At 47.7% G+C, this 26,832-nt stretch overlaps 1 protein-coding gene across 1 annotated transcript in view; it reads left to right on the top strand.

Moving 5' to 3' along the window:
* The window catches only part of CCDC33 (coiled-coil domain containing 33), a 230,733-nt gene that overhangs the window by 40,730 nt on the left and 163,171 nt on the right, over positions 1–26,832 (top strand). The window contains exons 4-7 of the mRNA XM_026648566.1: positions 7,117–7,226; positions 10,592–10,693; positions 13,525–13,616; positions 14,333–14,453. Coding sequence (XP_026504351.1) covers positions 7,117–7,226; positions 10,592–10,693; positions 13,525–13,616; positions 14,333–14,453 — 425 coding nt within the window. The remainder of the gene's footprint in view (positions 1–7,116; positions 7,227–10,591; positions 10,694–13,524; positions 13,617–14,332; positions 14,454–26,832) is intronic.

The raw sequence follows: 26,832 nt of genomic DNA, 5'->3' as shown, positions 1-26,832 counted from the left end.
TGCCCATTGCAGGATTAGGGCACAAGGTCAATATCTTCAAGTGACTCGTCATTTTGGGTGGCTCTGTTTTTGGGATACCTTCAAGGGATCTGCTTTTCAGAAAGCACTAAACACCGGCCCTCAAAATCATACCCCTTGAAGTGACCCTGGAGTGACAACATGGCTACAGGTTTTGATACAAAACAGTCACTCCCATTTAAAGAGCCACATACACTTGTATACAGTGAGAGAGCAGTACTGCTGAGGTGTGCAGTGAGGGCTTAACTGTGAAAGGTGCAGAGCACTCTGACCTGATCCAGCAAAGCATTTAAGCTTGTGCCCAACACTAAGCACATCAGTAGCCCCATTGGCATTAATGGGATTATATATGTGCTTAAATTTAAGCCTGGGCTTTGCTGGTTGAGTGTTCAGCACCTTGCAGGACCAAGCCCCGTCAAGGTATAAGGCAAGAATGCACAAGAATCGTAGTCCTGATACATTTCTGTCTTGCAGTGCTTCCTAGATGTGTATTATCCCACTTAGAAAGGAGAGGTATTTATAATCCCCTGATTGGATTAATTTTGAACCATTTGTGGGGAGTGTAATTATCCTTCTTATCTATCGTTGGTACTTCTGTACCCCCTCGTCTTAGTTTCTGAGCAACTCCCCATCTTCAATGTTTTTATCCTCCCAATAGCTGAATATGGCAGGGCTGTGCTGTTATCTCCATTGTACACAGTGGGAATTGAGGCACCCAGGGTCCCACAGGGGAGTCTGTGGCAGAGCAGGGAATTCAACCCAGCTCTCAACTCCCAGGCTCTCCCCCTAACCCTTGGGCCTTTCTTCCTCTCATCTTATCCTAGTTTATGTGATGGTGACTTGTTAAGCTCTGGGTTTTCAAATCGTTTTTCAAAATTACTTTTAAATGACTCAGAGCACCACACCCTCTTGGGTGCTGAGGATCTGTTCCCTGCTCTTGAGTTTTGTCTTCCATCCCAGTCACAAGTCTCTAGCCTCAGAGATACTGGTGTTGGCAACTGAATTTGCTCCCATTGGAGAAAAAATGGAACCTTTGGACTCATACCTGCAAGGAGCTCCCCGTGGAAATGCAATAACTTTAGCAACCAAGGACTTCTGTTTAACAAATCTGATTGCGCTCTGTTTGCAGGCTATCCTGAGCCCAGTCCTGCAGATCTTTCTCAAGCAAAACTCCTGGAGCATATCTACACTTGGAGCTAGGGGTGTGATTCCCAGCTGGAGGAGACAGACTGTGCGAGCTCTGATAGTGCTAGTCTCTTAAAATAGAGTGTAGCCACGGCAGCATGAGTGGTGGGATGAGCTAGCCACTTCAAATGCATGCTATGTTTGGGAATGTCTATGTACTCAGGGCAGTTAGCCCATCCTGCCGCTCCACTCCTTGAGCTGGGATTTGCCCTCCAGCTCCACGTGTAGACATAGCTGATAAGAAGTGCTGTTCCAGAGGTGGGTGGGTGGTTGGATAGCTAGTTAGATAAAACACATGAAGATGCACCCTTCCTAAAGCCCTGCCATCACTTTAAAATGATACAGTCAAGTAGCCAGGTCAACCACTCTGCTCTACAAAAAGCAGCTGTCATCAAAGAAGGCAGCTCAAACCAATACCTTCCACATCCAGCCCCAACCCTCAGGGAGGTGTGTGCATGTGCAGGTAGGAACTCGGTGAGTTGCTGTTTTAGAAGGCTTGATCCAGTAAAGCACACGAATAATTCTAGTGACTTCAGTGAGGCTATTTGCATGCTTCCAGTTCAGCATGTGCTCAAGTGCTTTGTTACGTTGGGGTCAGAGTGTTCAGCACCCTGCAGGATCAAATTGTAATGAACATACACTAGAGTAAACTATTTTGCCATGATTTAAAGTATTTTCTGTTTTCTCAGCCTTCTATTCTCTTTCTTTTCCTCTGTGGCTGGGTTCTTGCCTCTCTTCTACCCAAGATATGAGGAGTCCAGTGCTTAATTTGTGCCGCGGCTTGCCAGGCCTGAGCCCCGGCACCTCTAGGCTTGGCAGTTCATAGTCCGGCACCTCTGGGTTTGCTGCATCAGTTATGAATGTAAAATAATTGCTTGAGCCCCAACACCTCTTTCATTACAAAGTAAGCACTGGAGTAGTCACCTCATTTACCATCCTGTTTGCACTCTGAGGGCTCACCAAGGGGTGGAGTGTGATCCGATATCAAAGATGACTAGTGGAACAGATTGGCTTCAATGTGGGACAGAGTGTTTTACCACTTACAGCTTAAATGGCAAGTCCTTTCTCTTTCCACAAAGGTCTCTGAGAAAAACAATCTGCATATATATTGAGCTGTCTTTTAAAAGTAACAGCAGAAAAACTTATAACTCCAGTCAGAGGATGGAAAGGCAGGGAGAGAGGAGACTCTATTGCCTCAATTCAGCAATCTATGCCTATTTGGCAAAGCACTTCAGCACGTGCTTAACTTTAGGCATATGCTTAAGGTTAAGTGCTTTGCTGAACTGGGATGGACTTAAGCACGTGCTTCAATGCTTCACTGCACTGGGGCCTTGGGGAGAGAAGAGTTAAATTGTCCATCAGTGCAATCAGTAATTAGGCTGGTGGTAGGGAGAGCTAAGTGTAAATGGCAACATAACAAGATGTGGGGTGGTTTTCATTGATTTGCCTTTGACAAAGGAGTCAGGTTTGTGGTTTTCTCCCTCTGGTTCTTCTGGGGGCACCAGACATTGCTGTGATACCATAGGGTTAAACTGGGGTCACTGAAGGGGTTAAATCAGTGGTTTATCAAGGAAGGTGAAGAGGGATGTGCGAGGGGGGTTATCCCTTCAGGGAAAGTGGCAGCAGGCTGTTGCTGTGATGATGGGGGTGAGCAGAAAGCAAGGCCAAGTTAATGATAGGGGAGGCAAGATTCCATTCTTCGGGTGACAGGTCTAACATGCCAAACAGGCTTCTCCACTCCTTCAAGTGACTTGAGGCACAAAGGAGCCCTACCAGAGGAAGACAAAGCTGGGAGTTAATGAGGCATGTTTCTTTCATGGAGACACAAAGCGAGGGCCTCCCCTGCCTCAGAGCTGTCTAATCAGGTCAGTGAGCTCTCACAATGCAGCTGAGCTTGGCCTGACTTGTGCATTAGGGCAGGAAATGGGGTCCGGCTGCAAGTATTGTATCCTCCAAGCCATTATCAAGCTTCATGCTTCCCTAGCGACTGATGGGATTCAGTTTGCATGGCCTCCCCAGAGCAGGGCTTTCAAGGGAAATGGCCTGTAGCCATCCCTGCTCTGGGCTGGGAGCCAGCATGGTGTCCATTGTAAACAGGATCTGGACTGGGTAGGATCTCAGAGGAGACGCCTGCTTTAGAAACCACCAAGAAGTGGTGTTGATAGCTATCTTCCCTCTGAGTCAGCATTGTTCAGTGCCCCAATGGGGTATTGTACTGTCTGAAGTGCTGGCTTTTGGATGGGACATAAAACAGGCCCTGAGCACTGATCACCCTAAAATACGCCCAAGTGCTGTTTCAAAGAGTTGAGGTGTTGACTCTGGAATCCTGACCCAGTTCCAGGGTGAGTAATTCCATTCTGCATCCCTACACTGCCTGCTAGCCCTGCAAGTACCTACTTTTCTGGGCACAACCAAGTCCCCTCCTAACAATGTGTAAAACTGTAGTCCAGCTATGCAGCAAGGGGCGTGCTTCTCTTACCAAGTAGGAGCTGGGTGGCTGATGGAGGGATCCCTGTATAACTGCAAAGCACTTTGGGAACATCCGAGGTGAAAGGCACAAGTGCAAGGCAAGGCCCTGGAGCAGTACTGTTATAACCAGAGAATCATGGAACCATGGGGCAGAAGGGACCACAAGGGTCATCTAGTCAAGATGCAGGATTTGTGTCTAAACCATCCAAGACAGATGGCTACCCAGCCTCCTTTTGAAACCCTCCAGCGAAAGAGCTTCCATGACCTCCCTAGGCAGTTTGTTCCACTGTCCTACTGTGCTTACAGTTAGGAAGTTTTTCCTCAGATTTAAGTCTACATCTGCTATGCTGTAGTTTGAACCCATTGCCCCTTGTCCTGCCCTCTGTGGTAAAAGAGAACAACTTTTCTCCACCTTTTTTATGGCAGACTTTCAAGTATTTGAAGACTGCTATCATATCCCCCCTTAATCTCCTCTTTTCCAAACTGAACATACCCAGTTCCTTCAGCCTTTGCTCATATGGCTTGTGTTCCATCCCTCTGATCATCTTTATCACTCCCCTTTGATCCTTTCCAGTTTTTCTGCATCCTTTCTATACATTGGTGACCAAAATTGGACACAATACTCCAGCTGAGGCCTAACCAGAGCTGAGTAGAGTGGTACTATCACCTCCCGTGACTTGCATGCTATGCCTCAGTTAATGCAACTGAAAATTTTATTTGCTTTTTTTGCAACAGCATCACATTGCTGATTCATGTTGACGTTGTGATCCACCACAACTCCCAGATCCTTCTTAGCAGTGCTGCCACTAAGCCAGTTTTCACCCATCCTGTATTTGTGCATTTGGTTTTTCTTCCCTAAGTGTAGCACCTTACATGTGTCTTTGGTGAATTTCATTTTGTTGTCTATAGCCCAGTTCTCCAATTTATCAAGATCCCTTTGAATTTTAGCTCTATCATCCAAAGTATGGGCAACCCCCCCAGCTTTGTGTCATCTGCAAATTTGATCAGTATGCTCTCTATTCCGACAGCCAGGTCATTAATAAAGATGTTAAATAACACCAGACCCACATTAGACCTCTCATGGAACCCCACTTGAGACCTCCTTCCACTCTGACATCATTCCTTTAATAGTTACTCTTGGTTTGTGGTTGTTTAATCAATTATGTATCCATTTAATGGTAATTCTGCCAAGCCCGCATTTCTCCAACTTACTTATCAGAATGTCATGTGGGACTGTGTTAAAAGCCTTGCTGAAGTCCAAGTATATTATGTCCACCGCATTCCCCCATCCACCAAACCAGTTACCCTGCCAAAGAAGGAAATCAAGCTGGTTTGGCATGATTTGTTCTTAGTAAATCCATGCTTCCTGGTAATGATCACCCCTCCATCCTCCAGGTATTCGCAAATGGGATGTTTTATACATTGCTCTAGTAGCTTCCCAGGTATTGAGGTCAGGCTGACTGGTCTATAGTTCGTTCCCTGGCTCCTCCTTTTCCCCCTTTTTAAAGATGGGCACTTTCTCCAGTGTTCTGGGACCTCTCCTGTCATCCTTGAGTTTGCAAATATTATTGCCAGAAGCTCTGAGATTTCTTCAGCTAACTCCTTCAGCACCCTGGAGTGAATAACATCAGGCCCTTGCATCCTAGTGGAGAGGCCCAGGGGATAAATGTGCCTGGGGAATGAACTGCCCTCTCTGCCACAGAGATGGTCAGGGGTGAGGTCTACTGGAGAGGTGGTGTGAGGGGAGCCTGTGGCTGCCCAAACAGCACCAGTTATGTGCCTAAACAGAGGGCTTCATTCCAAGGGCTGCTACTCCAGCACTGAAGGTGAAAAATCCACCTCCCCATGCTGCGGACAGGCTGCATGTCCTTTAGGTTAGGTTGGAACAGCAGCTGCTCCCATGCACCAGTGCCAGGTGGGTATGAGGCCACTGGATGTGTACTTTCATTGCTTGTTCCTCTGCCAGCCATCAGTAGCAACCTCTGCTTCAGTCTGCTCCAAGCCTGTGCAAAAACCCTTCCAATTGGCAGGCAGAACCCACTACGTGGCTGCCTGCTTGTATTCTGCCATGGGGCACGGAGCAGCCCCTCTGCTTTGGGTGATGTTAAATGTTGAGGACATCCCAGGGTCATGCATATGGCGAGGTGCTGTTCCTGGTGCTGAACTAATCCAGGGATGCTCAGGGAAGAGGGAGGAATTGCCAACACTGGACTCTCATTCCGATGTATTTATTTTAATCACACAGAGCTTGTCTGTGCTGGAGTTTTTCATTGGGCTTTAACTCCCTCGCCCTTTGTGATTTCTGGAGTGGATGGGATGTGAATGTTTGCATTCTGTCAACACTAGCCTTTACCGTTGTGTTAGCTGACACATGTTAAAACACAATTACAAACCCCATGTGACATGTCTTTAACAGCCCTGACTATGGTTTACATCGTGGCATAAAGAAGCCTCACATGGGGGATGGAGGAGGTATAAAGGGCCATCATGGCGGGTTCTTCAACCAGTGAAGAACAGCTTCATTCCCAGTCTCAGGTGTAGAGCTGGTGCAGGAGGCATGGAGGAGAAAGGCTAGGATTTGGCTATTCTTGCCTGGCCAAAGAGCTCATAGACCAAAACGTTTGCAGCCATGGAGCATATAATAATTGTCATCAAAGCTCATGCTTCAAGGTATAAGCTGATCACTTGGGAGGGTCAGGAAGGAATTCTCCCTCATCCCACGTAAAGGACTTCATGGTTGTCTACATGCATTATAGCAGTTTCTCACTTCTCCCTGAACTACTAAGTACTGGCCATTGCCAGAGACAAGAAGGCAGATTGGATGGATCGAGGCAAATCCTATATTCTTAAAAAAAATCTAAACCACATTTGTACCAGCTTTTCAAGGGCTTCAGTGTCAGGCCTCTCTGACAAACCTGGAATATGGACTTTGTTCCTTCTCAATATTGTTTAACCCACAGGGGTTAGATCCATTAAAGCCAGTGCCTCAGTCTGGGCCTGAGTGCCTTTGGGGTGTTCTCCCTAAGGGAAAGGTGGCACTGCCAACCTCTCTCAGGGATTTCTGATGGGGGTGGGGAGCTGGTTGGTTACAGACAGGGCTCTATAGGAGCCCGGTTAGTGAAGGCTGCTGCAGAGATGCACAGAATCAGAACATCTCCCAGCCCCCGTGGATACACCCCTTCCTTCCTGACCACCCCTTTTGGAGCAGGGCTGGCCCCCTTCACCCCTCTTGGTGGAGAGGAGGTTGCAGCTTCTTGCAACACCACAACCCCTCCACATCCTGGCAGACTTTCTGCTGCCTCCTCTAGTGATGACAGATCCTGGGGTGAATCTGGCATCTTGTCTTCAAACACCAGCCTTGGTCAGCAATGTGGAGTAGTTCTAAGCCTCCCCTAAGTCCCTTATTGTACTTGCTTATGTGTATTTCTGCTCTTTCCCTTCCAGCTGTGATCCTGACTGTGGCCGACAAAATCACCAAGGAGGTGCTAGTGAGCTACAAGATTCCTGTGAGGTACCTCCGATCGTTTCACCACTACCACTTGAGACTGGTGCTGGTGAGCATTGGCCAACTAATTTGCACCCTGAGACATGTGGGTATGGGGGAGTCAAATTGTTTCACTGCCACTTCATCCATCCATTCGTCCATCGGGCAGGCAGTCTGGATTTTCTGTCAGTCTGCACCTGTTGTCCCTTGTCTTATACTTAGATTGGCAGCTTTTTGGGGCAGAGACTGTCTTTTGTTCTGTGTTTGTGCAGCACCTAGCACAATGGGGTCCTGGTCCATGATGGGCTCCTGGGACTTACCGCAATATAAATAATAAAAATTAGTAATCATAAACTTACGCTGCACACATCCCATGCTATCTAATTCCAGGCTTCTAAACAAACAGACTTGCACAAGACTTGCTTAGTTTGAGTTGGCTGAGGTCAGGTAAAGGAAATCTTGTGTAACCATTGTAATCCCCACTGGGAAACAGTTTAGGATTTTCAAAGTCTCACAAGTTGGAGAATGCACTAAAGGAGACAAGCAAATAAAGTGCCCCTGGGGCCTCTTTAGAAGAGAGAAATAATGTGTTTTTTTTCTCCTGGAAATGAGTGTGTTAGGAAATAATGAAAAATGATGTCAAACTCTGAAGTGCCCTTTCTAATTTGGCCTCCTGGGAGACAAGAACACAGGTGAGACTGAGATTTACAACAGTGCAAGCAAATCCCAGCACTCTGCCCCTTCCTAGTGCTGTTCTTCCAAGGACCCCAAAGGGCATTGTAAATATTAATTAAATAATCCCTAGCTCTCATCAATAGATCTCAAAGAGCTTTATGGAGGAGGTCAGCATCCTTATCCTGATTTTACAGATAGGGAAACTGAGGCACAGAGAAGGGAACTAGTTGCCCAAGGTCACCCAGCAGACCAATGGCAGAGTCAAGACTAGAACCCAGGTCTCCTGTGTTGTAGACACAGGTTCTCAAACAGGTTTACAGAGAACTCGCTGGGGATCTGTTGAGAGCTGGTTCTGTGTGGTTGGCTCCTTTGCATGTTTCCAGCTTATATGTTGCTGTAAACAAAGCTAAAATACAGTGTTTCTCTAATATTACTTCTCCGTGTAAGCCCTTGCTGAACCTGTCACAGGGACGTTAGACAATTATGAGTGGAAGGGGAGGCAAGGACTGCATGCAGGTGAATGGGACAGGTAGTGAGGGATGCACAATTGGGAAGGGAGATGGGGATGGGGGGGAAGAAGGGGCTGAGTGAGGGTATGAGGGAGGAGAAGTGGGGGACTGGGTGGGGGCATAAAGGAGGGGAGGCAGGGCCTAAGTGGGGCATGTGGAAAAGGCGGTGGGGGCCAGGTGAGGGCGTATGGGAGGGGAGAAGGGGGCTGGGTGAAGGACCCATACTTAGAGTGGCCAGACAAAGTGCATGACGAGCATTTTTAAAAGCTCTGAATTTTTCAAGAGTGGCAGAGCAGGACTTTGTCCCCACTGAACAGCAATAGGAGCCATTTATTGCTGTGTTAGTGAATTTCTCTGTCTGTGTGAAAAACCGTGACCGTTATTCCGTATGCTATTATCCTAATTTGCATAATGAGTGACTTTGCTGTCATGAAATAGGGTGGGCGTATCAATGGAGTAATAACTATTAGCAGGTGCTGCCAGGAGGTGCCTTTATGTGCTCTGTGGTGGTGAGATTACATAGGGAATGGTTTGCTGCATTGGTTTTTCTCATGATTTATTAATGACCTGTATTAGTTATGGTGGAGTTTAGGGAGGAGTAAATTGTTGTGGTATAGCTGTTAAAGAACAGCATGATTGATCTGCACATTATGCTGAGACCTTTTCTTTCGATGTACTTTGTCACACACACACACATGCACAAACACACACACATGCCAGCTGCAGTATCAAAGTAGGGTTATTCATTTACACAATCAAGGGCAGTCGGGCTAGTATCTTCCAGGGACAAAAGGGGACCTCGTTTTCCTCCTCCTCGAATTGGAACACTTGGTCTGAGTCCCTTAGCATAGCCAAGAAGACCTTACTATCTTTTCCTGGATCTCAAGTTTGTCAGAATCTTTAGAACGTTTCAACCTGCCCCAGACCTGCTCTGGGATTTCCACAGTGCTTAGCATCCACTAGAATGAAAATCAGACTCAGGTTAATAGCTATGTCAGTAGCGCATCCATCCTTTGAAATTTCAAGGGCTAAAATAAAGGTAACAACTTCTGTACCTTGGCAAATTTCTGTGCTTTCCTGCTGGGCATTTGTTTTTGGACCAGAGATGTTGAGGACATACAGTTAGAATTCCCAGTGAAGGTACACGAATAAGAATAAGGAGGGTTGCTAGATTATTGTGAAGATTGGGCAATTAAGGGACTGAGCATGTGAGGGCAGCAGTAACTGAGCTAACAAAAATTACTTATTGCAGCAGTGAGAGGACTGTTTGCATCACTGGGGCTGTTATGCCAGCGATCTCTGTTCACCCTGGTGAGGGACTGGCACAGAGAAAGGCCACATAGTGGTTAGCCTTACTCAAAGCGGGACTAATATGCATGATGGTGACGTTGCCTGTGCACTTCTGGGATCATTTGTGAATGCCTGGTGTACTACAAGGTTGTTGTGAGGGCCACACAGCAACTAGCACGCCAGGTAGCTCTGCTGTATATGTGCCCAGAGAGATTACAGTAAATAACCTTGCCCAAGGTCACATAGCTAGTGAGTATCAGAACTGGGGCTGACACTCAGATGGACTGCGCTTGTCCTACACCCTAACCACAAGACGCCCAGCTCCAGAAAGACTAACCTGGCACAGGAGCTGTTCAGCTATTTTTTGTGAGTTAAAGTTGCATCCTCTGAAATATCAGATATTTACACGGCTGTCAAGGGATCATCCTGTTTTCCTCTCAAATGAGCCTTGTTCCTGTTTTCAGACCCATTGCAGACTCACAGAAAAATACAACACAGAATAATGTGGGTGCCATGCTTTATTGTTTGAACGACTGGCAGGAAGGTCCCAATTAAGTAAGTTTCACAGGTAACTCTAGGTGGAACTGAGGCCTGACAAACTCACTTTACCCCAGCCAAAAATTCACACCCCTCTCAGCTAATACAAGTATGTTTCTTCTTCTCCATTCTTCTCCATCCCCTCCCCCACCTCCCGCCACCCCAAGAAGGATCAGGAAGTCAGAGGCCATTGTGTATGCAGATTATTAAATATTTAAATGCAAAAGCAGAACGATTTATTATATTGATCTTATTGGAAAGGCTCCAGGGGACAGTGAGCTTTAATTATCACTTGCTGCTTTATTGTCAGTTATGGCAGCTCTGTGCCACCACACCGCAGCCCAGACTGTTTATATACACAGCGCTTCTTGTTTTATAGTCTGGCACTCATTCCATCCTGTGGTTTTGTCTCCTCCTCAAACAGCCGAGGAAGAAGGACCCCTTGGGGACAAGTCTGTATGCTACGGTTGTTCGTAAAGGCAGCCTCATCCCCCGTTATGTTGGAATGAATTACACCGGCTTGGAGGTAAGGCCTGTACCAGGAAGATAGGAGAGGGATGGATGGTGCTGAGGAGGGGATGCCAGCATGGCCCACAATAGGAACAAGGTGTCTGTGTGTTAGTAGCAATGAGCAACCCTCATAAGGTATGGTTTAGCTGAATGCCTAAAATCTAAGTTCTCTCCAAACTATCTGATCTTTCAATGAGACCTGTTAATAACCACTGACTTTCTAGCTAATATAACACAGTTGATAAACATCGGGGAGCCCTCCCGAGGGACCGAGATTTCACAAGGAGAGTTGGCTGCAGTTAGCGGGTGGCCTGCAGCATATATATCACCATTCTTCCTTTCTCCAGCTGAACTAGAAATACCTGGAGAACAGGCCTTTCTAAGGACCAGCACAAACCTCACCACCTTCCTCTTCAAGGACCAGGTGCACATCTTCATTCTTGCCTGCTCTGGTATAAACACAGAGTGGCATGTCCAAATATAAAAACCCTACCAAAACAAAACACTCCTCTGCACACAAAGTTCTCCCCCTGGGGAATGGATGCGGGAGAGTAAACGACACATGACAGATGTGAATCACGTCACTTAATACAAGGTGCTCAGATGCTACAGTGATGTGGGTGGCATAAGAACCTATATAGAATAAAATAGAATTCTGTATTGGTGTCTCTGGTCCTGTCCAGAGCTTGGAAGATAAGAGGCACATAACATAAGTAAAAGGCATTTTTAAGGAGTTAACTGAAGTTTTCCTAATGTTGAGTTTAGTTCAGTTTGAGTTTTTGGTCAAAGATTTAGGTTTGATGCTTATTTTATTGGAGCCCTTTAAGCCTTACCAAAGGAAGCATGGATATTCCCCAATGGCCCATTTGGAAATCACATCCTTTGACAGTGTTGGGGCTGGAGAAATTGAGCGCAGGTCTCCTAAGCACTAGGCTAGTGCCCTAACCACTGGAACACACTTCCACCCTCATAAAAACATAAGAACGGCCATACAGGTCAGACCAATGGTCCATCTAGCCCAGTATCCTGTCTTCCAACAGTGGCCAATGCCAGGATGCCCAGAGGGAATGAACAGAACAGGCAGTCATCAAGTGATCCATCCCTTGTCGTCCACTCCCAGCTTCTGGCAGTCAGAGTTTAGGGACACCCAGAGCTCTTCAGAACTCTTGGATGAATGCCATCTCGTCCTGGTTACTTATTACTGTTTAATTTATCAGCTTGTTCCAAAACCTCCTCTAATGACACCTCACTCTGGGATAGTTCCTCAGATTTGTCACCTAAACAGAACAAGAAGCAATGGTCTCAAGTTGCAGTGGGGGAGGTGCAGGTTGGCTATTAAGAAAAACTATTTCACTAGGAGGGTGGTGAAGCACTGGAATACCTAGGGAGATGGTGGAATCTCCATCCTTAGAGGTTTTTAAGGCCCAGCTTGACAAAGCCCTGGCTGGGATGATTTAGTTGGGGTTGGTCCTGCTTTGAGCGGGAGGTTGGATTAGATGACCTCCTGAGGTCTCTTCCAACCCTGATCTTCTATGATTCTATAAAAAGAATGGCTCAGGTGTGGGAATCTCCCTCAGATCCTCTGCAGTGAAGACTGATGCAAAGGATTCATTTAGCTTCTCTGCAACAGCCTTGTCTTCCTTGAGTGCTCCTTTAGCACCTTGATCGTCCAGTGGCCCCACTCATTGTTTAGTAGGCTTTCTGCTTCTGATGTATTTTAAAAAAAATTGCTGTTCATTTTTGAGTGTTTGGCTAGCTGCTCTTCAAATTCACCTGATCTATTCTATTCTATATAGATTTTTATACTGTGCTCTAGAACCCTGCAGTGGGACTGTTGTTTTCATGAGTGCTCATATGTCTCCAAATCTATTTCCTTGCCTCTGATGCCTTCTGAGTCTGTTTCTGCTCTTAACCGAGGCTTGTGAGCAGGCCCTCGGTTTCAGGTCCTTCATTCTCTGGCAAGTTCTGACTGAGCAGAGCAGCGTTGAGTGAACATTTCTGGCTGCCCTGAGGGCAGTAGGGAGCAGATAGCAGAGTACACCTGAGCCCAAGCCTGAGCGGTTCAGTGTGGGGTTATTTAATCCCCTGGAGTGGGGCTGTCACTGGTACAATGCACCTTGTCCTCAGTCTGCTCTGCAGACCTTGTGGGGAGATGCCTGCAGGGAGTTGCCAGGGCATGGCAGCCAGCAGCTGAGTTGCTGGCTGAATTGGGTGCTCGTGAAAGTGATGTGCCATTATAAGAGCCATGTAGAGCGTGGGTGGGTGCTGGGCAGGCTTCCCACCCACTACTCTGCCTGTGCCCCTCAACCCAGCCCTGCTGTTACATTCCTGTCCAGCTCAGCCCATGTGTGTCCATCCTGCCCTGTAGCACCCCCTGCTGTTCCAGTGCTGGCCCCTGCATGCAGCAATGCTGATGCACTGCAAGCCAGTGAAATCATAATCCTGAAATCGGGACAGGATAGCCTCTTGCCATGAAAGTGCTCATGATGGCACAACGCTATCTGTATCACTTCACTGTGCACTCAGCTAGGACAGAGATGGGCAGAGGGGCTTGGAAAAAGAGAGCTGCCAGTGGGAATCTAACAAGCTATTCTCAAATTCATTTCACAGTTTATACCTGCCAAAAAGAGCTTTCTCCAGCCCTGCCTTGTTGAGCATGATGTAGCACAATTCATGATTCCCAAGGGCTGGCTGAGCTTTGTCCCTTTTGAGCTGTGCCAGGATCAGTCTGTGCTAGGCTGGCTGCATTATTCTGTTCCTAGGCTGCGCCCTTGTCCCTCCGCCAAGGTGGTGCCATGTCCGCTCACTGGTGCTTGGTATTAACCTTGCTCTTTCCTTGGCTTTTAGGTTTTCCTCCAGGGAATGAAGAATCCTCTAGCAGATCCCCAAGGTCCTATCGTAGCCATTGCCAGAGTGGTGAACAACTTTAATGCATATAGGTGAGTAGGGGGCAAGGGGCACCCTGACAATCACACAGGAACAAAGGAGCCCAGCAGCTGCTAGCATGGGCACAAGAACATATTTCAGAGGTGTGCTGGAAGTGTCAGGATATGTATTGTACACACTCTACTGGGGGGAGCCAGGGTTTGAATGGAAGGAGCAGGAGCAGGGGCGGCTCTATGTATTTTGCTGCCCCAAGCATGGCAGTCAGGCAGCCTTCGGCAGCATGCCTGCGGGAGGTCCGCCAGTCCCACGCCTTCGGCGTACCCGCCACCAAATTGCCGCCGAAAGCAGACCTCCCTCAGGCATGCCGCCGAAGGCAGCCTGACTGCCGCCCTCACAGTGACCGGCAGGCTGCCCCCCCACGGCTTGCCGCCCCAGGCACGCACTTGATGCGCTGGTGCCTGGAGCCACCCCTGAGCAGGATTTAAAGCACGGTTCTATTTTGACTATGAAAATATCTGTGAAGGCTTCACATTTTATTGCCTTTCCACAATCTGCATGTTACATGCACTCCATTCACAGGTAACACCCTGCCAAGAAAGCACTAACTCACTTCTAAGCTGGGCACACCTTGAATATTATCTGCCAGAGTACAGCAGAGTCCACTAGTCCATGTCCACTCTTTGTGGATAAACCGAGGGATACAGAGCAGTCACCTACCATCTTTAAATGTCTCGCAAAATACCTGACCACTCTTTCCCTCCCATCACAGAAAAGCCATGAAGATGCGGCCCTCTGCCTCTCCTGCGATTGATTTAACCACCATCACGTTTCCAGACCCCTCCATGGTGGCGTTCGATGTTCTCCGAGTCACCAACCAAGGATATCCCCAGGTAGGGGGCCAATGTGTCTTTAAGCATTCCTGCTCCTGCCAGAATGGAGAAGGGAGCCATGTGCTGCAGTACTAAAGATACTACATGGATTGTCTTACATGGATTGCTGCACGGAGCTGGTGCCAAAGGTAGTGCTGCCTGGAGTTTAGAAATGGAATCTGTGCTAGTAAAGCATTTGTTCCTCCCTTTTTCCTTGTCTCCCTTTGTCCCCAGCCTTTTTACTGTGCTGCAACCTAATTCCTGCATCTCCCCTTGACTGAGCCTTGTCTGGCAGGAGCTGGAATTAAGGCCCAGCTGGTGGGTATGTATATGTATTGCAGCCCTCCTTGCCAGATGTCTAAATACATTTATTTAACAGCATTAATCACACAAGGAAGAAAACCAGAACTTTCGTCTGTATCTTCCTTCCCCTTCCCCAAATTATTATTAGTTTCCAGCTGGTGAGTTTTGGCCACCAAAAATACATGGCCAGATTTTAGGAAGATCTCACTCTTTGGGTCCATACGCTGAACCCTTTAGACAATCTGTTCATCAGCATCACAATGGGAACTGCTGGGGACTAAGCAGTGTGAAAGTGTGGCCTTTATTATGATGCCTAAGTGGGAGTCCAGCCCCAGGCATTTTGGCTGGAAAGATCATTAAGTGGTCTGCCGAGACCCTCAGCAATTTTCAAGTGGTCCACGAAAAAAAAGTTTGAGAACCACTGTAAGAGTTAGGCTTATAATGCCTCTCTTCGCCCCCTGGATCCCACGGGCCAACACTTGAGCAAAAGAAGTAACTCCATTCACTGATAGCAGTAGTGGTTCAATCACCAACCTGCTCTGTGACATTGGGCAAGGCCTTACTCTGCCCTGTATCTCAGGTCCCCACCTCTGAGATGGGGATAATCCTTCCCTCCTCACAGGAGGGCTATGAGGATAATAATGGGTGTGAGGTGCTCAGATCCTACAGTGATGAGAGCCCTATAGCACCTAGAAAGACTGGTTCACCAGCTCTGACTCATCACCTAGGGCCTTTAGATAAAGCTTAAGCCTAGAGCTGGTCAGAAACATTTAGATGAAACATTTTCTCCACTGGAATCTGCCGAGTCATCAAAATGGAAATGTTCCATAGGAACAGGCTAAGTTCAGTGGGATTCTGAGAGAAATCAGCCAGGCTTCTGATGGATGTCAGCAGGGCCGGCTTTAGGAAGTGCGGGGCCCAATTCCAACAGTTTCGACGGGGCCCCGACAGGGATGACTAAAAAAAAAACAAACACGTGAAAAAAAACACATGGGGCTTGTACTCACCGGGACGCGCTCCTAGTCTTTGGCGGTGGGTCCTTCACTCGCTCCAGGTCTTCGGCGGCACTGAAGGACCCACCGCCAAAGTGCCGCTAAAGACCTGGAGTGAGTGAAGGACCCGCTGCCAAAGACCCAGAGCACCGCCAGGTGAGTAAAAATTAAAAAGGCGCCTCTAGCCAGGGAAGGGATTCTCTGCCACTTGTCCCCCACTCTGGGCGGCCCCTGCCACTGAGTGTGGGGCCCTCTTAGGCGTGGGGCCCGATTCGGGGGAATTGGTGGAATTGGCCTAAAGCCGGCCCTGGATGTCAGCCTGCTTTCCTGCCCTGCTCCTCCACAGCTGGTCTGTTGAGCTGCCATGGAGCCAGATGCCCAGAGCCCTGGGAATCTCAGCTGCCAGGTCTGTGGCTCTCAGCGACCTGGGCTTCCAGGGTCCCTAGCTCTGGAGCAGCCCATCAGGCAAATGGCCCAAGAGCAAGGGCTCCCAGGCTCCTCACTTCTTGCCTGGCTCCCACACTTTCCAACTCTCTCCCACCCCCCCATTCCCCATTCCCCCTGTGGTCTGTCAGGGCTCTGGGCAGCTGTCTCGCAGAGAATTTTGAATGTTTTATGTTTGTTCCAAATGGGAACACAACCCAATTCTGGAATCTCGCAATCCTCCCAAACCAGGATGACCCTTTCTCCACCCAGCACTACACAAGGCACTTTGCTCCCAGCTGGAGGTCTGGCTCTTGCTGATTGCCTCTCTTCCGCCATGGGATCCTCCCAAGGGGATGGAGTCACAGAATTCTTCCTTCTCATGGAGGAAGTGGAGTTAGGGTCTGTCTACACTGCAATGAAACACCCATGGCTGGTCCATGTCAGCTGGCTTGAGCTCGTGGAGCTATAAAATTGCAGTGTTGTTGTTTGGGCTCAGGCTGGGGCCTGGGCTCTGGGACCCTCCCTCTTTGCGGGGTTCCTGAGCTGAGGTTCCAGCCTGAGCCCAAACACCAACACTGCAATTTTACAGCCCCATAGGCCAAGCCCCATAAGCCCAAATCAGCTGACATGGGCCTGCTGCAGGTGTTCCATTACAGAGTAGACATACCCTTAGAGCCGCCAACACGCTTATTAAAGGGCTGGTCCTTCTTATGTTTTGCTGCTTTGATTCTCAGTGGTGACTTGGAGACTGTGTTCATTTCGGGTGCAATCAGTGTCAGGGATAGAATTGACAGGACTCAAGAGCCTGTCTTGAGGGTAGGCTTGTGAGTTTGCTGTACCTCACTACAGGCAGCAGTGAGAGGAGTGGGCCGGGAATAGGTGCCACCATGCAGGGGCGGGGGAAGGGCAGTGAGGGCTGTGCAAATCCCTAAGTCAGTCACACCTGTCAGCCGTGGTCTTGCTCTTAGCAATCAAATTATAAAATGAATCCACAAAGGGAATTCCCCCCTTTTCCTTTAATCAGACTTTGTATATCTTTCCATCACTTAACCTGAGTGCCCAAGCAGGGCATGAGTTAGAGCACAGGGCTGTAAATACGCATGCAATGAGAAATCATGTAGGTGGCATTTTGCTTGGCAGTTTACTAGGGCACTAATCAAAGCTAAGTCTGAAATGATGCCCATACAGCTCTAACAGCACACCTCAGTCCTGATCACTAGTCCCCTCTCCCATGAGTATCAGCCACATCTCCTGAACAGACAGTCATTGCCAACTGGGTGGGGATCCTTGGGATATCCATGGACAGGAGCCTGAGTGAAACCTGTCAAACTCATTTCACTTGGGGGCTAGGCTCTGGGGTGCCAGCCCCCTTTCTGTTGTGATTGGAATGATACATCTATTCCACGTTGCAGTTCTCATTCCAGGCTGTGCCCCTAAATGCTCTCTCTTTGTGGTAGCTTTGGCAGTGCCTTCTGTTTGGTGCATGCTGGCCCAGCTTCACACTGCTTCAGCTCATGCACTACTGCCTGATCCCACCAGCCAGGTGCTCAAAACTCAGCCCAGCTTGGGAACCTTATGATTGTAATGCATTGCCTGGCTCCAGATTTGAGTATGGTTCCTCTGGTAGCTTAGACCTTCCAGCAGACTCAGTTCTTAGACTGGGGTGCTTTCGCCTCCCTGCTGAATCATGGTATAAACAATAGCCTGTCATCTTCTGAGCTGATGGCAAAACCTAGTCTTCTCTAGCTGCAGTCAGCTTCCTTGAGAACAGCTTAACACTGTCCACAGCCACCGCCCTAGTCTAGCTTTCACCACCCCAAAGTAAACAGGAGGGACTCAAGCAACAGTGTTCAGATCTGAATTAGAAACAGTCAGAAATTTGGGGGGGTTGGATCTTGCGCCTTGGTTCTGACCCACCTCTGACAGAAGAATAATACCACAATGATTGCTGAAGGTCACCTCTAGAGCATCTCTGGGCTGCGGAGACCAGCTTTATCTCCCCCTTGCCATCACAGGACTCCCTCCCCTGAGGCAGATTCCCTCCCATCCTTGGTTGGTGCCTGAAGTTTTACTGTAGGAAAGTGCAGAGCCCTTGTTCCTGCCTAGGGGATCCTGGCTGTGGCCTTGCCTGATGAGAAACTCTGACTCTCCTTTCCTGCTGCACATCTTCTCCCCCACTTGTGAAGATCCAGTGTGCAGCAAAATGACTGTGTTCCTCTGCATAAGCCCCAAATGCTGTTTCTTTCTGCAGATCATCAGGGCCACCTCAAACTCCTCCACAGCACAGGTGGAGTTAAGAGAATAGGATGGTCCATCGGCACTTGGAGTGTCTCAGTGCTGCAGTGCAGAGGGTGAGCAGGGCTGCCAATCAGAAGCCATCCAGCTTGAGATTGTGTGCCTAGACCTTCAGAAACATACTCATCAAAAGCACTTTCTGTTTTGGTTCCAGACAGGGGCGGGGGGGGGGGGGAGAAAAACAGCATCTTCCCCTCCCCTATATGGCAGATCTGGACATAAGGGTCAGTGCAACTATCAGCATCTCATCTCCTTCCTTAAGGGGAGCAGAAATCATATCGGTCCCATCACAAGCCCCATGGCAATAATCTATGCATTGTAGATCCACCGCCCTCTGAAGGGCTTTGGGGAGGGGCTGGAGGAGGAGAGCAGTTACTCTGGTTGCAGAGGTTAATGGCTTTCCCTGTGTGAATGTATGTGCTAGCTAATCATATTTGATAATTCTGCCATCCCAGCATGTCATCTCTCCTGTCATTTCCCATTAGTGTCCTCAGACAAAGGCTCCTGATTCATCTTTAGCCAGGCAGCAGGCTGACACATGCCTCTTTACTCACAGCTTTTGGGACTTCAGGCAGCATTTGTTTCATGGTTAACCCTTTCTGGCTTGCTCCAGTACCCTGCTAACTGCCCGTGGGTCCATGACACTGCTGCAAGACAGGGGACTCTCTCCATCTGGGCACAGGTACCTCTGCTGCATTGATGGGGTAGTTGATTCAAAACCTGAACTCTAACCTGACTCCTAACAAGGAATACCTGTTTGGTGGAACACTTGTGACTTGTTACTATCAGAGTCACCTCTTCAGTTAAGTGGCTTTTCTGACCTGAAAACTTCGATCATTTTCTTTTCAACCTTTGCTGAGTTCCCTTATCCCGGGCGTAAGTGTTATGGAGCCCTTCTCTAAATGGGCATTCCACTCAACATCCCCATACTGGTCCTAATTATAATACAGCCATCCCACCATGCGTCTTCAGTGAGGGTGATCAGAGCCACATCTCCCCCTGCTATATGCCGCCCCATACTAGTTTGTGCACCACCCACTTGCTCTATATGTATCACTGCCCAGGGGCATGCTTCTTTCCTGGCCAAACAGCCTCCTGCAAAGAGCTATCCAGCCCCCATCACACCTTCCCAATAGAGTCCCCTCATGAAAGGTGATTGGGTTCCCTGTGCCTGTGGGTGTCGTTAGCCCTGGTATTTGGACTTTTCAAAGGCACCCAAGGAAACTGGATACCCAACTCCCATCAACAGGCAGTTAGAATTGTGCCCCAGTCTGCAATGTCAGCAACAGTCACTGCAGTACTTGTATTCCTTATGTGGCTGGTGCATAAGGAGGCAGGTTTCTGGGAGCAGAGTTAAGGTTATCCTGGAGTTCCATTAACTCTGAGTTTCCATCCATTCCTACGCTTGTGTGCTTTAGACCTTCCCGTTGGATTCATAGATTCCAAGGCCAGAAAGGAACACTGTGATCATCTAGTCCAGGGGTGCCCAATCTACACCTCACGGGCCATACACAGCCCACCAGAGCATTTTCATAAGGACCGTGGCCTGCTTCAGCACACTATACTGTACATAGAAACAACCTATTTAAATACATACAAAACAAGCTAAACATAAAATAAAAACCAATGCAGGTGACTCTAAATCTCATTAAAATATAAGGAATCTGTTCGGCCCATATAAGGCTGTGCTTAGGTTTATGTGGCCCTCCTGTGTAATAAGGCTGGGCACCATCTGACCTCCTGTCTAACAAAGGCTAGAACTTCCCTGAAATAATTCTGTGGCTGTCCACTGTTTGGAGGGTTTCTCCTTGTTAAACTCAAATCTGCTTTCAGGGGCTCTTTCCCTAGTGTAACTGCAACCTGACTCCGGCATAAAGAAGCTTGCAATTTACCCAGCTTTCCTGGAGCCATCACAATGTTTTCGTTGGCCTGGAAATTCTGAGCCAATTGCACTACAGGGTGAGCATTGGAGGTGGAAGGCTTTGTACGCATGACCTCCTTGGCGTTAGATACCTCTGTGACTCTCTGCCTATGCCAGCAACTCTGCCTTTGATCTGCTCTGCTTGGGATCTCCTTATCACAAGCAGTTAACCATTGTGCTTGTGACGGGTTCGGTCACAGAGACCCCCTTGGGACTGTCACCTGATGTGCTAAAACTACCTCTGGGCCCGTTTTCTTTGCCAGCTTGGGACTCCAGAACCCTGGCTTGTTGAGCCAGACATGCTAGCCTGCTGCAACACAGACTCAGGGTTTGAACCACGCCGCCAAAGCTGCAGACTTACCTGAAAACAGCTCACCAAGTATTCCTGTCTCCAGCACCCAGACACCCAACTCCCAAATAAATCTGTTTTACTCTGTATAAAGCTTATACAGGGTAAACTCATAAATTGTCCGCCCTCTATAACACTGATAGAGAGATATGCACAGCTGTTTGCTCCCCCAGGTATTAATCACTTATTCTGGATTAATTAATAAACAAAAGTGATTTTATTAAGTATAAAAAGTAGGATTTAAGTGGTTCCAGTAATAGCAGACAGAACAAAGTAAGTTACCAAGCAAAATAAAACAAAACACACAAGTCTAAGCCGAATACATTAAGAAACTGAATACAGGTAAATCTCACTCTCTGAGATGTTCTAATAAGCTTCTTTCCCAGACTAGACTCCTTCCTAATCTGGGCTCAATCCTTTCCCCTGGTACAGTCCTTGTTAGTTCCAGCTCAGGTGGTAACTAGGGGATTTCTCATGACTGGCAGACCTTTTGTCCTGCTCCACCCCCTTTTATAGCTTTGGCACAAGGCGGGAATCCTTCGTCTCTCTGGGTACCCACCCCTCCTTCTAAATGGAAAAGCACCAGGTTTAAGATGGATTCCAGTATCATGTGACATGGTCACATGTCACTAAGACCTCATTCTTCATTACCCATGTCATGTACACAGGAAGGCTTGCAGGTAAATAAACCCATTCACAACCAATTGTCCTAGTCAATGGGAGCCATCAAGATCCTAAGCCACCATTAATGGCTCATACTTTGCATAATTACAATAGGACCTCAGAGTAATACTTCATATTTCTAGTTTTAGATACAAGAATGATACATTCATACAAAGAGGATGAACACACTCAGTAGATTATAAGCTTTGTAATGATACCTTACAAGAGACCTTTTGCATAAAACATATTCCAGTTACATTATATTCTCACTCATTAACATATTTCCATAAAACATATGGAGTGCAACGTCACAGTGCTGGTGGAGCCAAAGCATTAGACAGCAGGCGGGCAGCACTTCCCCACCCCTTAGTTGCATTTCTCCAGGCAGCTCTTCGCAGAAGCTGTTATTGTGACAAGACGTCTGCCTGAATCAGTGCGTTGGCTGTGATGTGCCAGTGTGGGTTTGGTGGGGCTGGGGGGTGAGGAGCATTGTGTAGACGGAGTGCTCCATCTGCCCATGAGGAGGCTGCAGGAGGGCTGCAGAGGGTTGCCAGTTGGATGGCCACTCTGTTCTGTCAGCTCTGGGTTAGGGATGAAGAGCGGGTTTGCTTGCTTGTTTTTTAAGTTCAGAGTCACAGATCTAGGCTTGAGACAGCACCATGGGGTAGCTAGCACAGCAGCCTTTCACCTCTCCATGCCATGCTTGGAGTAGGGAGAGGACACCAGTGAGATGAGTTTTGGGGTTTCAAAACTCAAGCATGTCCACATCATAAAACCAGCCCTGGAAGTGATGAGAGTTTCTGCTGCTCAGCAAATTCAGGTCCAATATACTCTTGTATTTGAGTAACAGTATTGTGCCTGTAACAGGCTGACAGCATGTGCCTGAAACACCCCATTCCATCAGCAGGAGTTGATCCTGCTGGAAAGGGGTTAAGTGGACTGTCTCCCTGAGACAGGTGGCACATTACCTTACCTGGATTAGAGACAGCTGGGAGTGGCTCCCTGAGGAAAGAGGACCTATGGTGTGGTCTGAGCAGTCCTGAGAGAGGAACCCAAAGAGCAGCAGGCCTGGGGAGAGGGGTCAAGCTGAACTTTGTTGTCTAATACCTCTTTTGCTTGTTACTAAAGCCAAACTGCAGGCAGGGAAGCATTTGGACTTTACATACTGTGTGGAATGCGTTTGGGAATGGCATCTGCTCACAGTGCCCCACCTGTACATTTTAAATACCAGGGGGAATACTTTGTAACATTTGATGCTTTTCATTAGTTATTTATCTATACAGCACCTAAATTATGAGTAGGTGCTTTACAAGGCAAAAAAAAGTCTCTACCCCAGCGAGCTTACAATGCAGATTTAGAGGCAATGATTGGAGACAGGAATATACCATGAGGAGTGGCTGAGGAAAAAGAGGGATTACAGTAAATAATATCACATGTTTAATGTGCATCTCTTGATGGGTCCATTACAATATAATTTGTTTAACATCCAAATGGCATTTGTATTCTTTATATTGACAGACAGGTGTGTTACTCAGGCGTGCCAAGCATGTTGCAAATAAGAACCAGCCTAGGGAGAGATACACGTGGCAGTTAGCGTCCAGGCTCCCAGACTCTGTGAGAGCATATTCATTCATGCAGAAGGCTGATGTGCATATTGTCCCCGCTGTGTGAGGCAGGCTGAGCATTTGGAAATGGAATAATGGTATTAAGAAGGGCTGCTGTCAATAATTTCCTGATGATGAGAAACCTGTGTTAATGCTGACCTTTCGAGGGCTGGCATGATCCCTGATGCAGGCCAGGAAGAGAGGGAGAGCAGCTGCTAGCGGTGATGGACCAATGCCATTTCGAGTGAAAGCGAGTGGCTTCAGGGATAAACAATGTTGCCCACTTAAGCAAGCTTTCACAAATCATGTTGTTATCACAAAAAGCATTTCCTGAACCTGATCTTTGGGACTGTGAAAAAGCACTCTGCATCCGGGTGTCCTGGCCCAGGCATGGCCTGTCCCTCCAGGGCCTCTGTGATCAGAACAAAATGAAGATCACAAGAGCAAGTTTTCCCACTCTAACACAGTCCACATGCCATGTGGAAATCAGCCCTGCCCTGTTGCTGTTATTTATTTGTACTACAGTAGCATGAGGGAGCCCCAGTCATGAGGGAGCACCAGCCTCACCATGCTAGGCACTGTACAGACTCAGAACAAAGAGATGGTCCTGTCCCCAAAGAGCTTGCCATTTAAGTAATACAACCAGAACCATGTCATGTGGGGACTATTGACTAGGGGCTACGGACGAAACTAGGACTTCTGGGTTCTCTTACTGGTTCTGCCACTGACTAGCTATCTCTCCGTGCTTTGATTAATACCTGCCTTCCTCCCATAGGCACTACGGAACTTAGGCACTGTTCGTAAAGTGTATTGGGCTCCTCAAAGGAACTCATCTGTCTTTTACTATTTTATTTATTGCACTCAGTTAAATTCAAAAGCTCATGTTAATGCAGCAGTAGGGCTGAAATATGGAGCACTCAAAAGACCATGATGCAATGATGGAAGGACACCCTCTAGATCTGGAGCTAGATCACAGCATGGAAATTACTAGCAATGATGATAAAACACATCACTTCCTGGAAAGTAGCTCCAGTTCCCAGCTGCGACAATGGTGCAGGCCACCATTCGGGGGTGGTCACCAGTTGGAATGATAGGGCAGGACATCCCCTGTGGATCTCTGCCCAGGACTTAGGAAGAAAGCATCTTCTAGAGAATCCATTCCAGGTTTCTGAGCCAGTGCATGCTGGGACATGACCCTGAGAGTTTCATACGGCTGTGTGGGTACCCATGCAATGCAGAAGTGATCAGTGAATCTTGCTATTGACTTTCAAAGCCTTGATCTCAGGAGTTCCCAGTAACCAGAGACATAAACAGCCTCTTCCAATCTTTCATAAGTCCCTTTTTTATTATTTGAAATACAGATGCTGAGTCCAACAGATACATATGAATCCCTTCAGTGCTGCATTCTGCTGCAGTGGAAGTCAGAGCTAGGAAACAACAGGGTGAATCTGAGTTTTGAGGCACACACAAATACATCTGACAGTATTCGGGGGGGTCTCTATCTAATAGTGTCCACAGAGAAGTGACAGCCTTTGATAGTGTCCACAGAGAAGCCCTCTGGAAGATCTTGCTATACTATGGAATTCCAGCAAAGAGAGTTAATCTGATAAAAACTTTGTATGATGAATCTGTGCCGAGAGTGGAGCCAGAATGGTTTAAGATTGCTACTGGCATAAGGCAAGGTTGTATGTTATCCCCACTTCTCTTCTGCATTGTGATAGACTTGGTGCTCAGAAGAGCAACAGGTGCTGCTGAGGTGGTGGTGTTTGGGCTAGAGATAAGCTGCAAGATTTAGATTTTGTGGATGATACAGTCTTCCTGGATACCGGGATGGAATGAAAAAAAACTCTGAATGAGCATAAGTGGGACTTTAAATCAGTATTCAGAAGACCAAGTTCATGTACATAAGAGAGAATGCTGTCTACACCAGCAGATGTCTGATTTATAGGAAGAGTATGAAAGAATTGATTACTTTATCTACCTGGGAAATACAATTGCTGCTAGTTGCTAGCTCACTAAGGAAGTTAAGGCAAGACTCAACAAAGCCAGTGGATCGTTTCCCCATTTTCAAACACCTGGAAGCGTAGCAAGATACATTTACACACTAAAATGAGATTGTACAACTCTACTATCTACTCAACACTACTGTGTGCCTCAGAAATGTGGCAGATGTTGGAAGTTCACAACAGGGAGCTGAATGCACTCCATAGGCATTGTTTAAGAAGAATCATGGGAATTCATAGGAGAGACGGTATAACCAATGTGGAAATGTTGCACCACACAGGCCAGCAGACTGCAGACTCAATAGTCAGACAGAGACGGCTACAGTGATTTGACCATGCCATCAAGCTACCCTGCGACAGAAGCACGAGGTGCATTTCAGATTGGATCCCACTTGGAGGGAAGAGAAGGAAGTCCTAGAAAACAAAGGATGACCGAAAAGAATGCTGCCATCATGGAGACAACTTACAATGGAATCAAACATCTAAATCTGAACAGACAGAGATGGGGGAAATGAGTTGCCTCATGCTGCTAGGCACAGGAGATTCTAATGCTAAAAGCTGTCTAAAGCAGGGGTTCTCCACCTTTTTCTTTCGGAGCCCCCCCCCCAACGTGCTATAAAAACACGGTGGCCCAACCTGTGCCAGAGTCAGGAGAGTAAATGCCAGGGCTGGCGTTAGGGGGTAGCAATGAGGGCAGTTGCCCATGGCCAGATACCATAGTGGGCTCTGTGAAGCTAAGTTGCTCGGGCTTTGGCTTTCTGCCCTGGGCCCAGTGAGTCTAATATCAGCCCTGCTCTCTGGTTTACTTTAGCAGACCCCCTGAAACCTGCTCACAGACCCCCAGAGGTCCTCAAATCTCTGTTTGAGAACCACTGCTCTAAGGTGTGCCCCAACACCGCAGTATCTGAGCACCTCACAGTCTTTAATCTGTTTATCTTCACAAACACCTCTGGGAGGCAGGGCAGTGCTGTTATCCCCATTTTACAGATGGGAACTGAGGCCAGCTTGCCCAAGGTCACACAGGAGACCATGGTGAGCACATTTCTCAAGTCCCAGGTCAGCACCCTAACCACTGGACCATCCTTTCTCTCTAGTGAGAACCACAGGTAGACTTTGTTAAATGTCCCTAGAAAAGTAAGAACTATTGGTGGTCCCAGTCCAATGTTCTGACCCAATTTCTGCTGGGGCCCAGTATGTATCCACCAGTTCTGGTAAGACATGGTGCAGGTGGGGAGAAAAGGAAATTTAAGTGCTGTTTTTGCTGATCCACTGTGAAAATTGAGTGATCAAAACAGGGCTCAGAGAATCTCTGGGAAGGTTGTGCCTGGTCCCCAAGCCAGTCAGGGCTGTGTAGAACCAATTTCCAACAGGACGGGAGCTTGGGAACTGGGATGGAAATTGATGCGACACAGCACACAGCAGACAGAGCTAAACCCATCTGCCTTTTATTTTATGTTGGTACAATAGCTTTAGCCTCGGGAGCAAAACACAGCAGGTGAGATGATTCTGCCCAGCTTAGAAAGAGTATCTTGTGTCTGCGTTAAAGCACAGGGTTGTAGTTAAAGCTCTGGTAGGGATGTCTACGTTTGTGCTATGTAGAGGGGGAGATTTCTGACTGTCAGTGGTGCTCAGATATCCCCATTGTCCCTCCCTGCCTCTCTTCCTCCCATAGCGTTAGTGCACTGGACTGTGATATCAAACCCACAGGAGGACTGGCTGGCTGCAAACATGCCAGCATTTGGGGTCACATCGTCATCCTCCTGCACAATTTATTTCTTTACTTTGACAGTTGTAAACAGAGCTGGGCTGAATCTGGACTTGGCTTAGCTTGGTAGCGGAGTTCA

This window comes from Terrapene carolina, unplaced genomic scaffold, assembly GCF_002925995.2.
Source record: "Terrapene carolina triunguis isolate 2854851 unplaced genomic scaffold, T_m_triunguis-2.0 Scaffold67, whole genome shotgun sequence".
Taxonomy (NCBI): Eukaryota; Metazoa; Chordata; order Testudines; family Emydidae; genus Terrapene; species Terrapene triunguis.
Note: the sequence above shows the minus strand (reverse complement) of the source record. Positions and strands in the feature narration are given on the sequence as shown.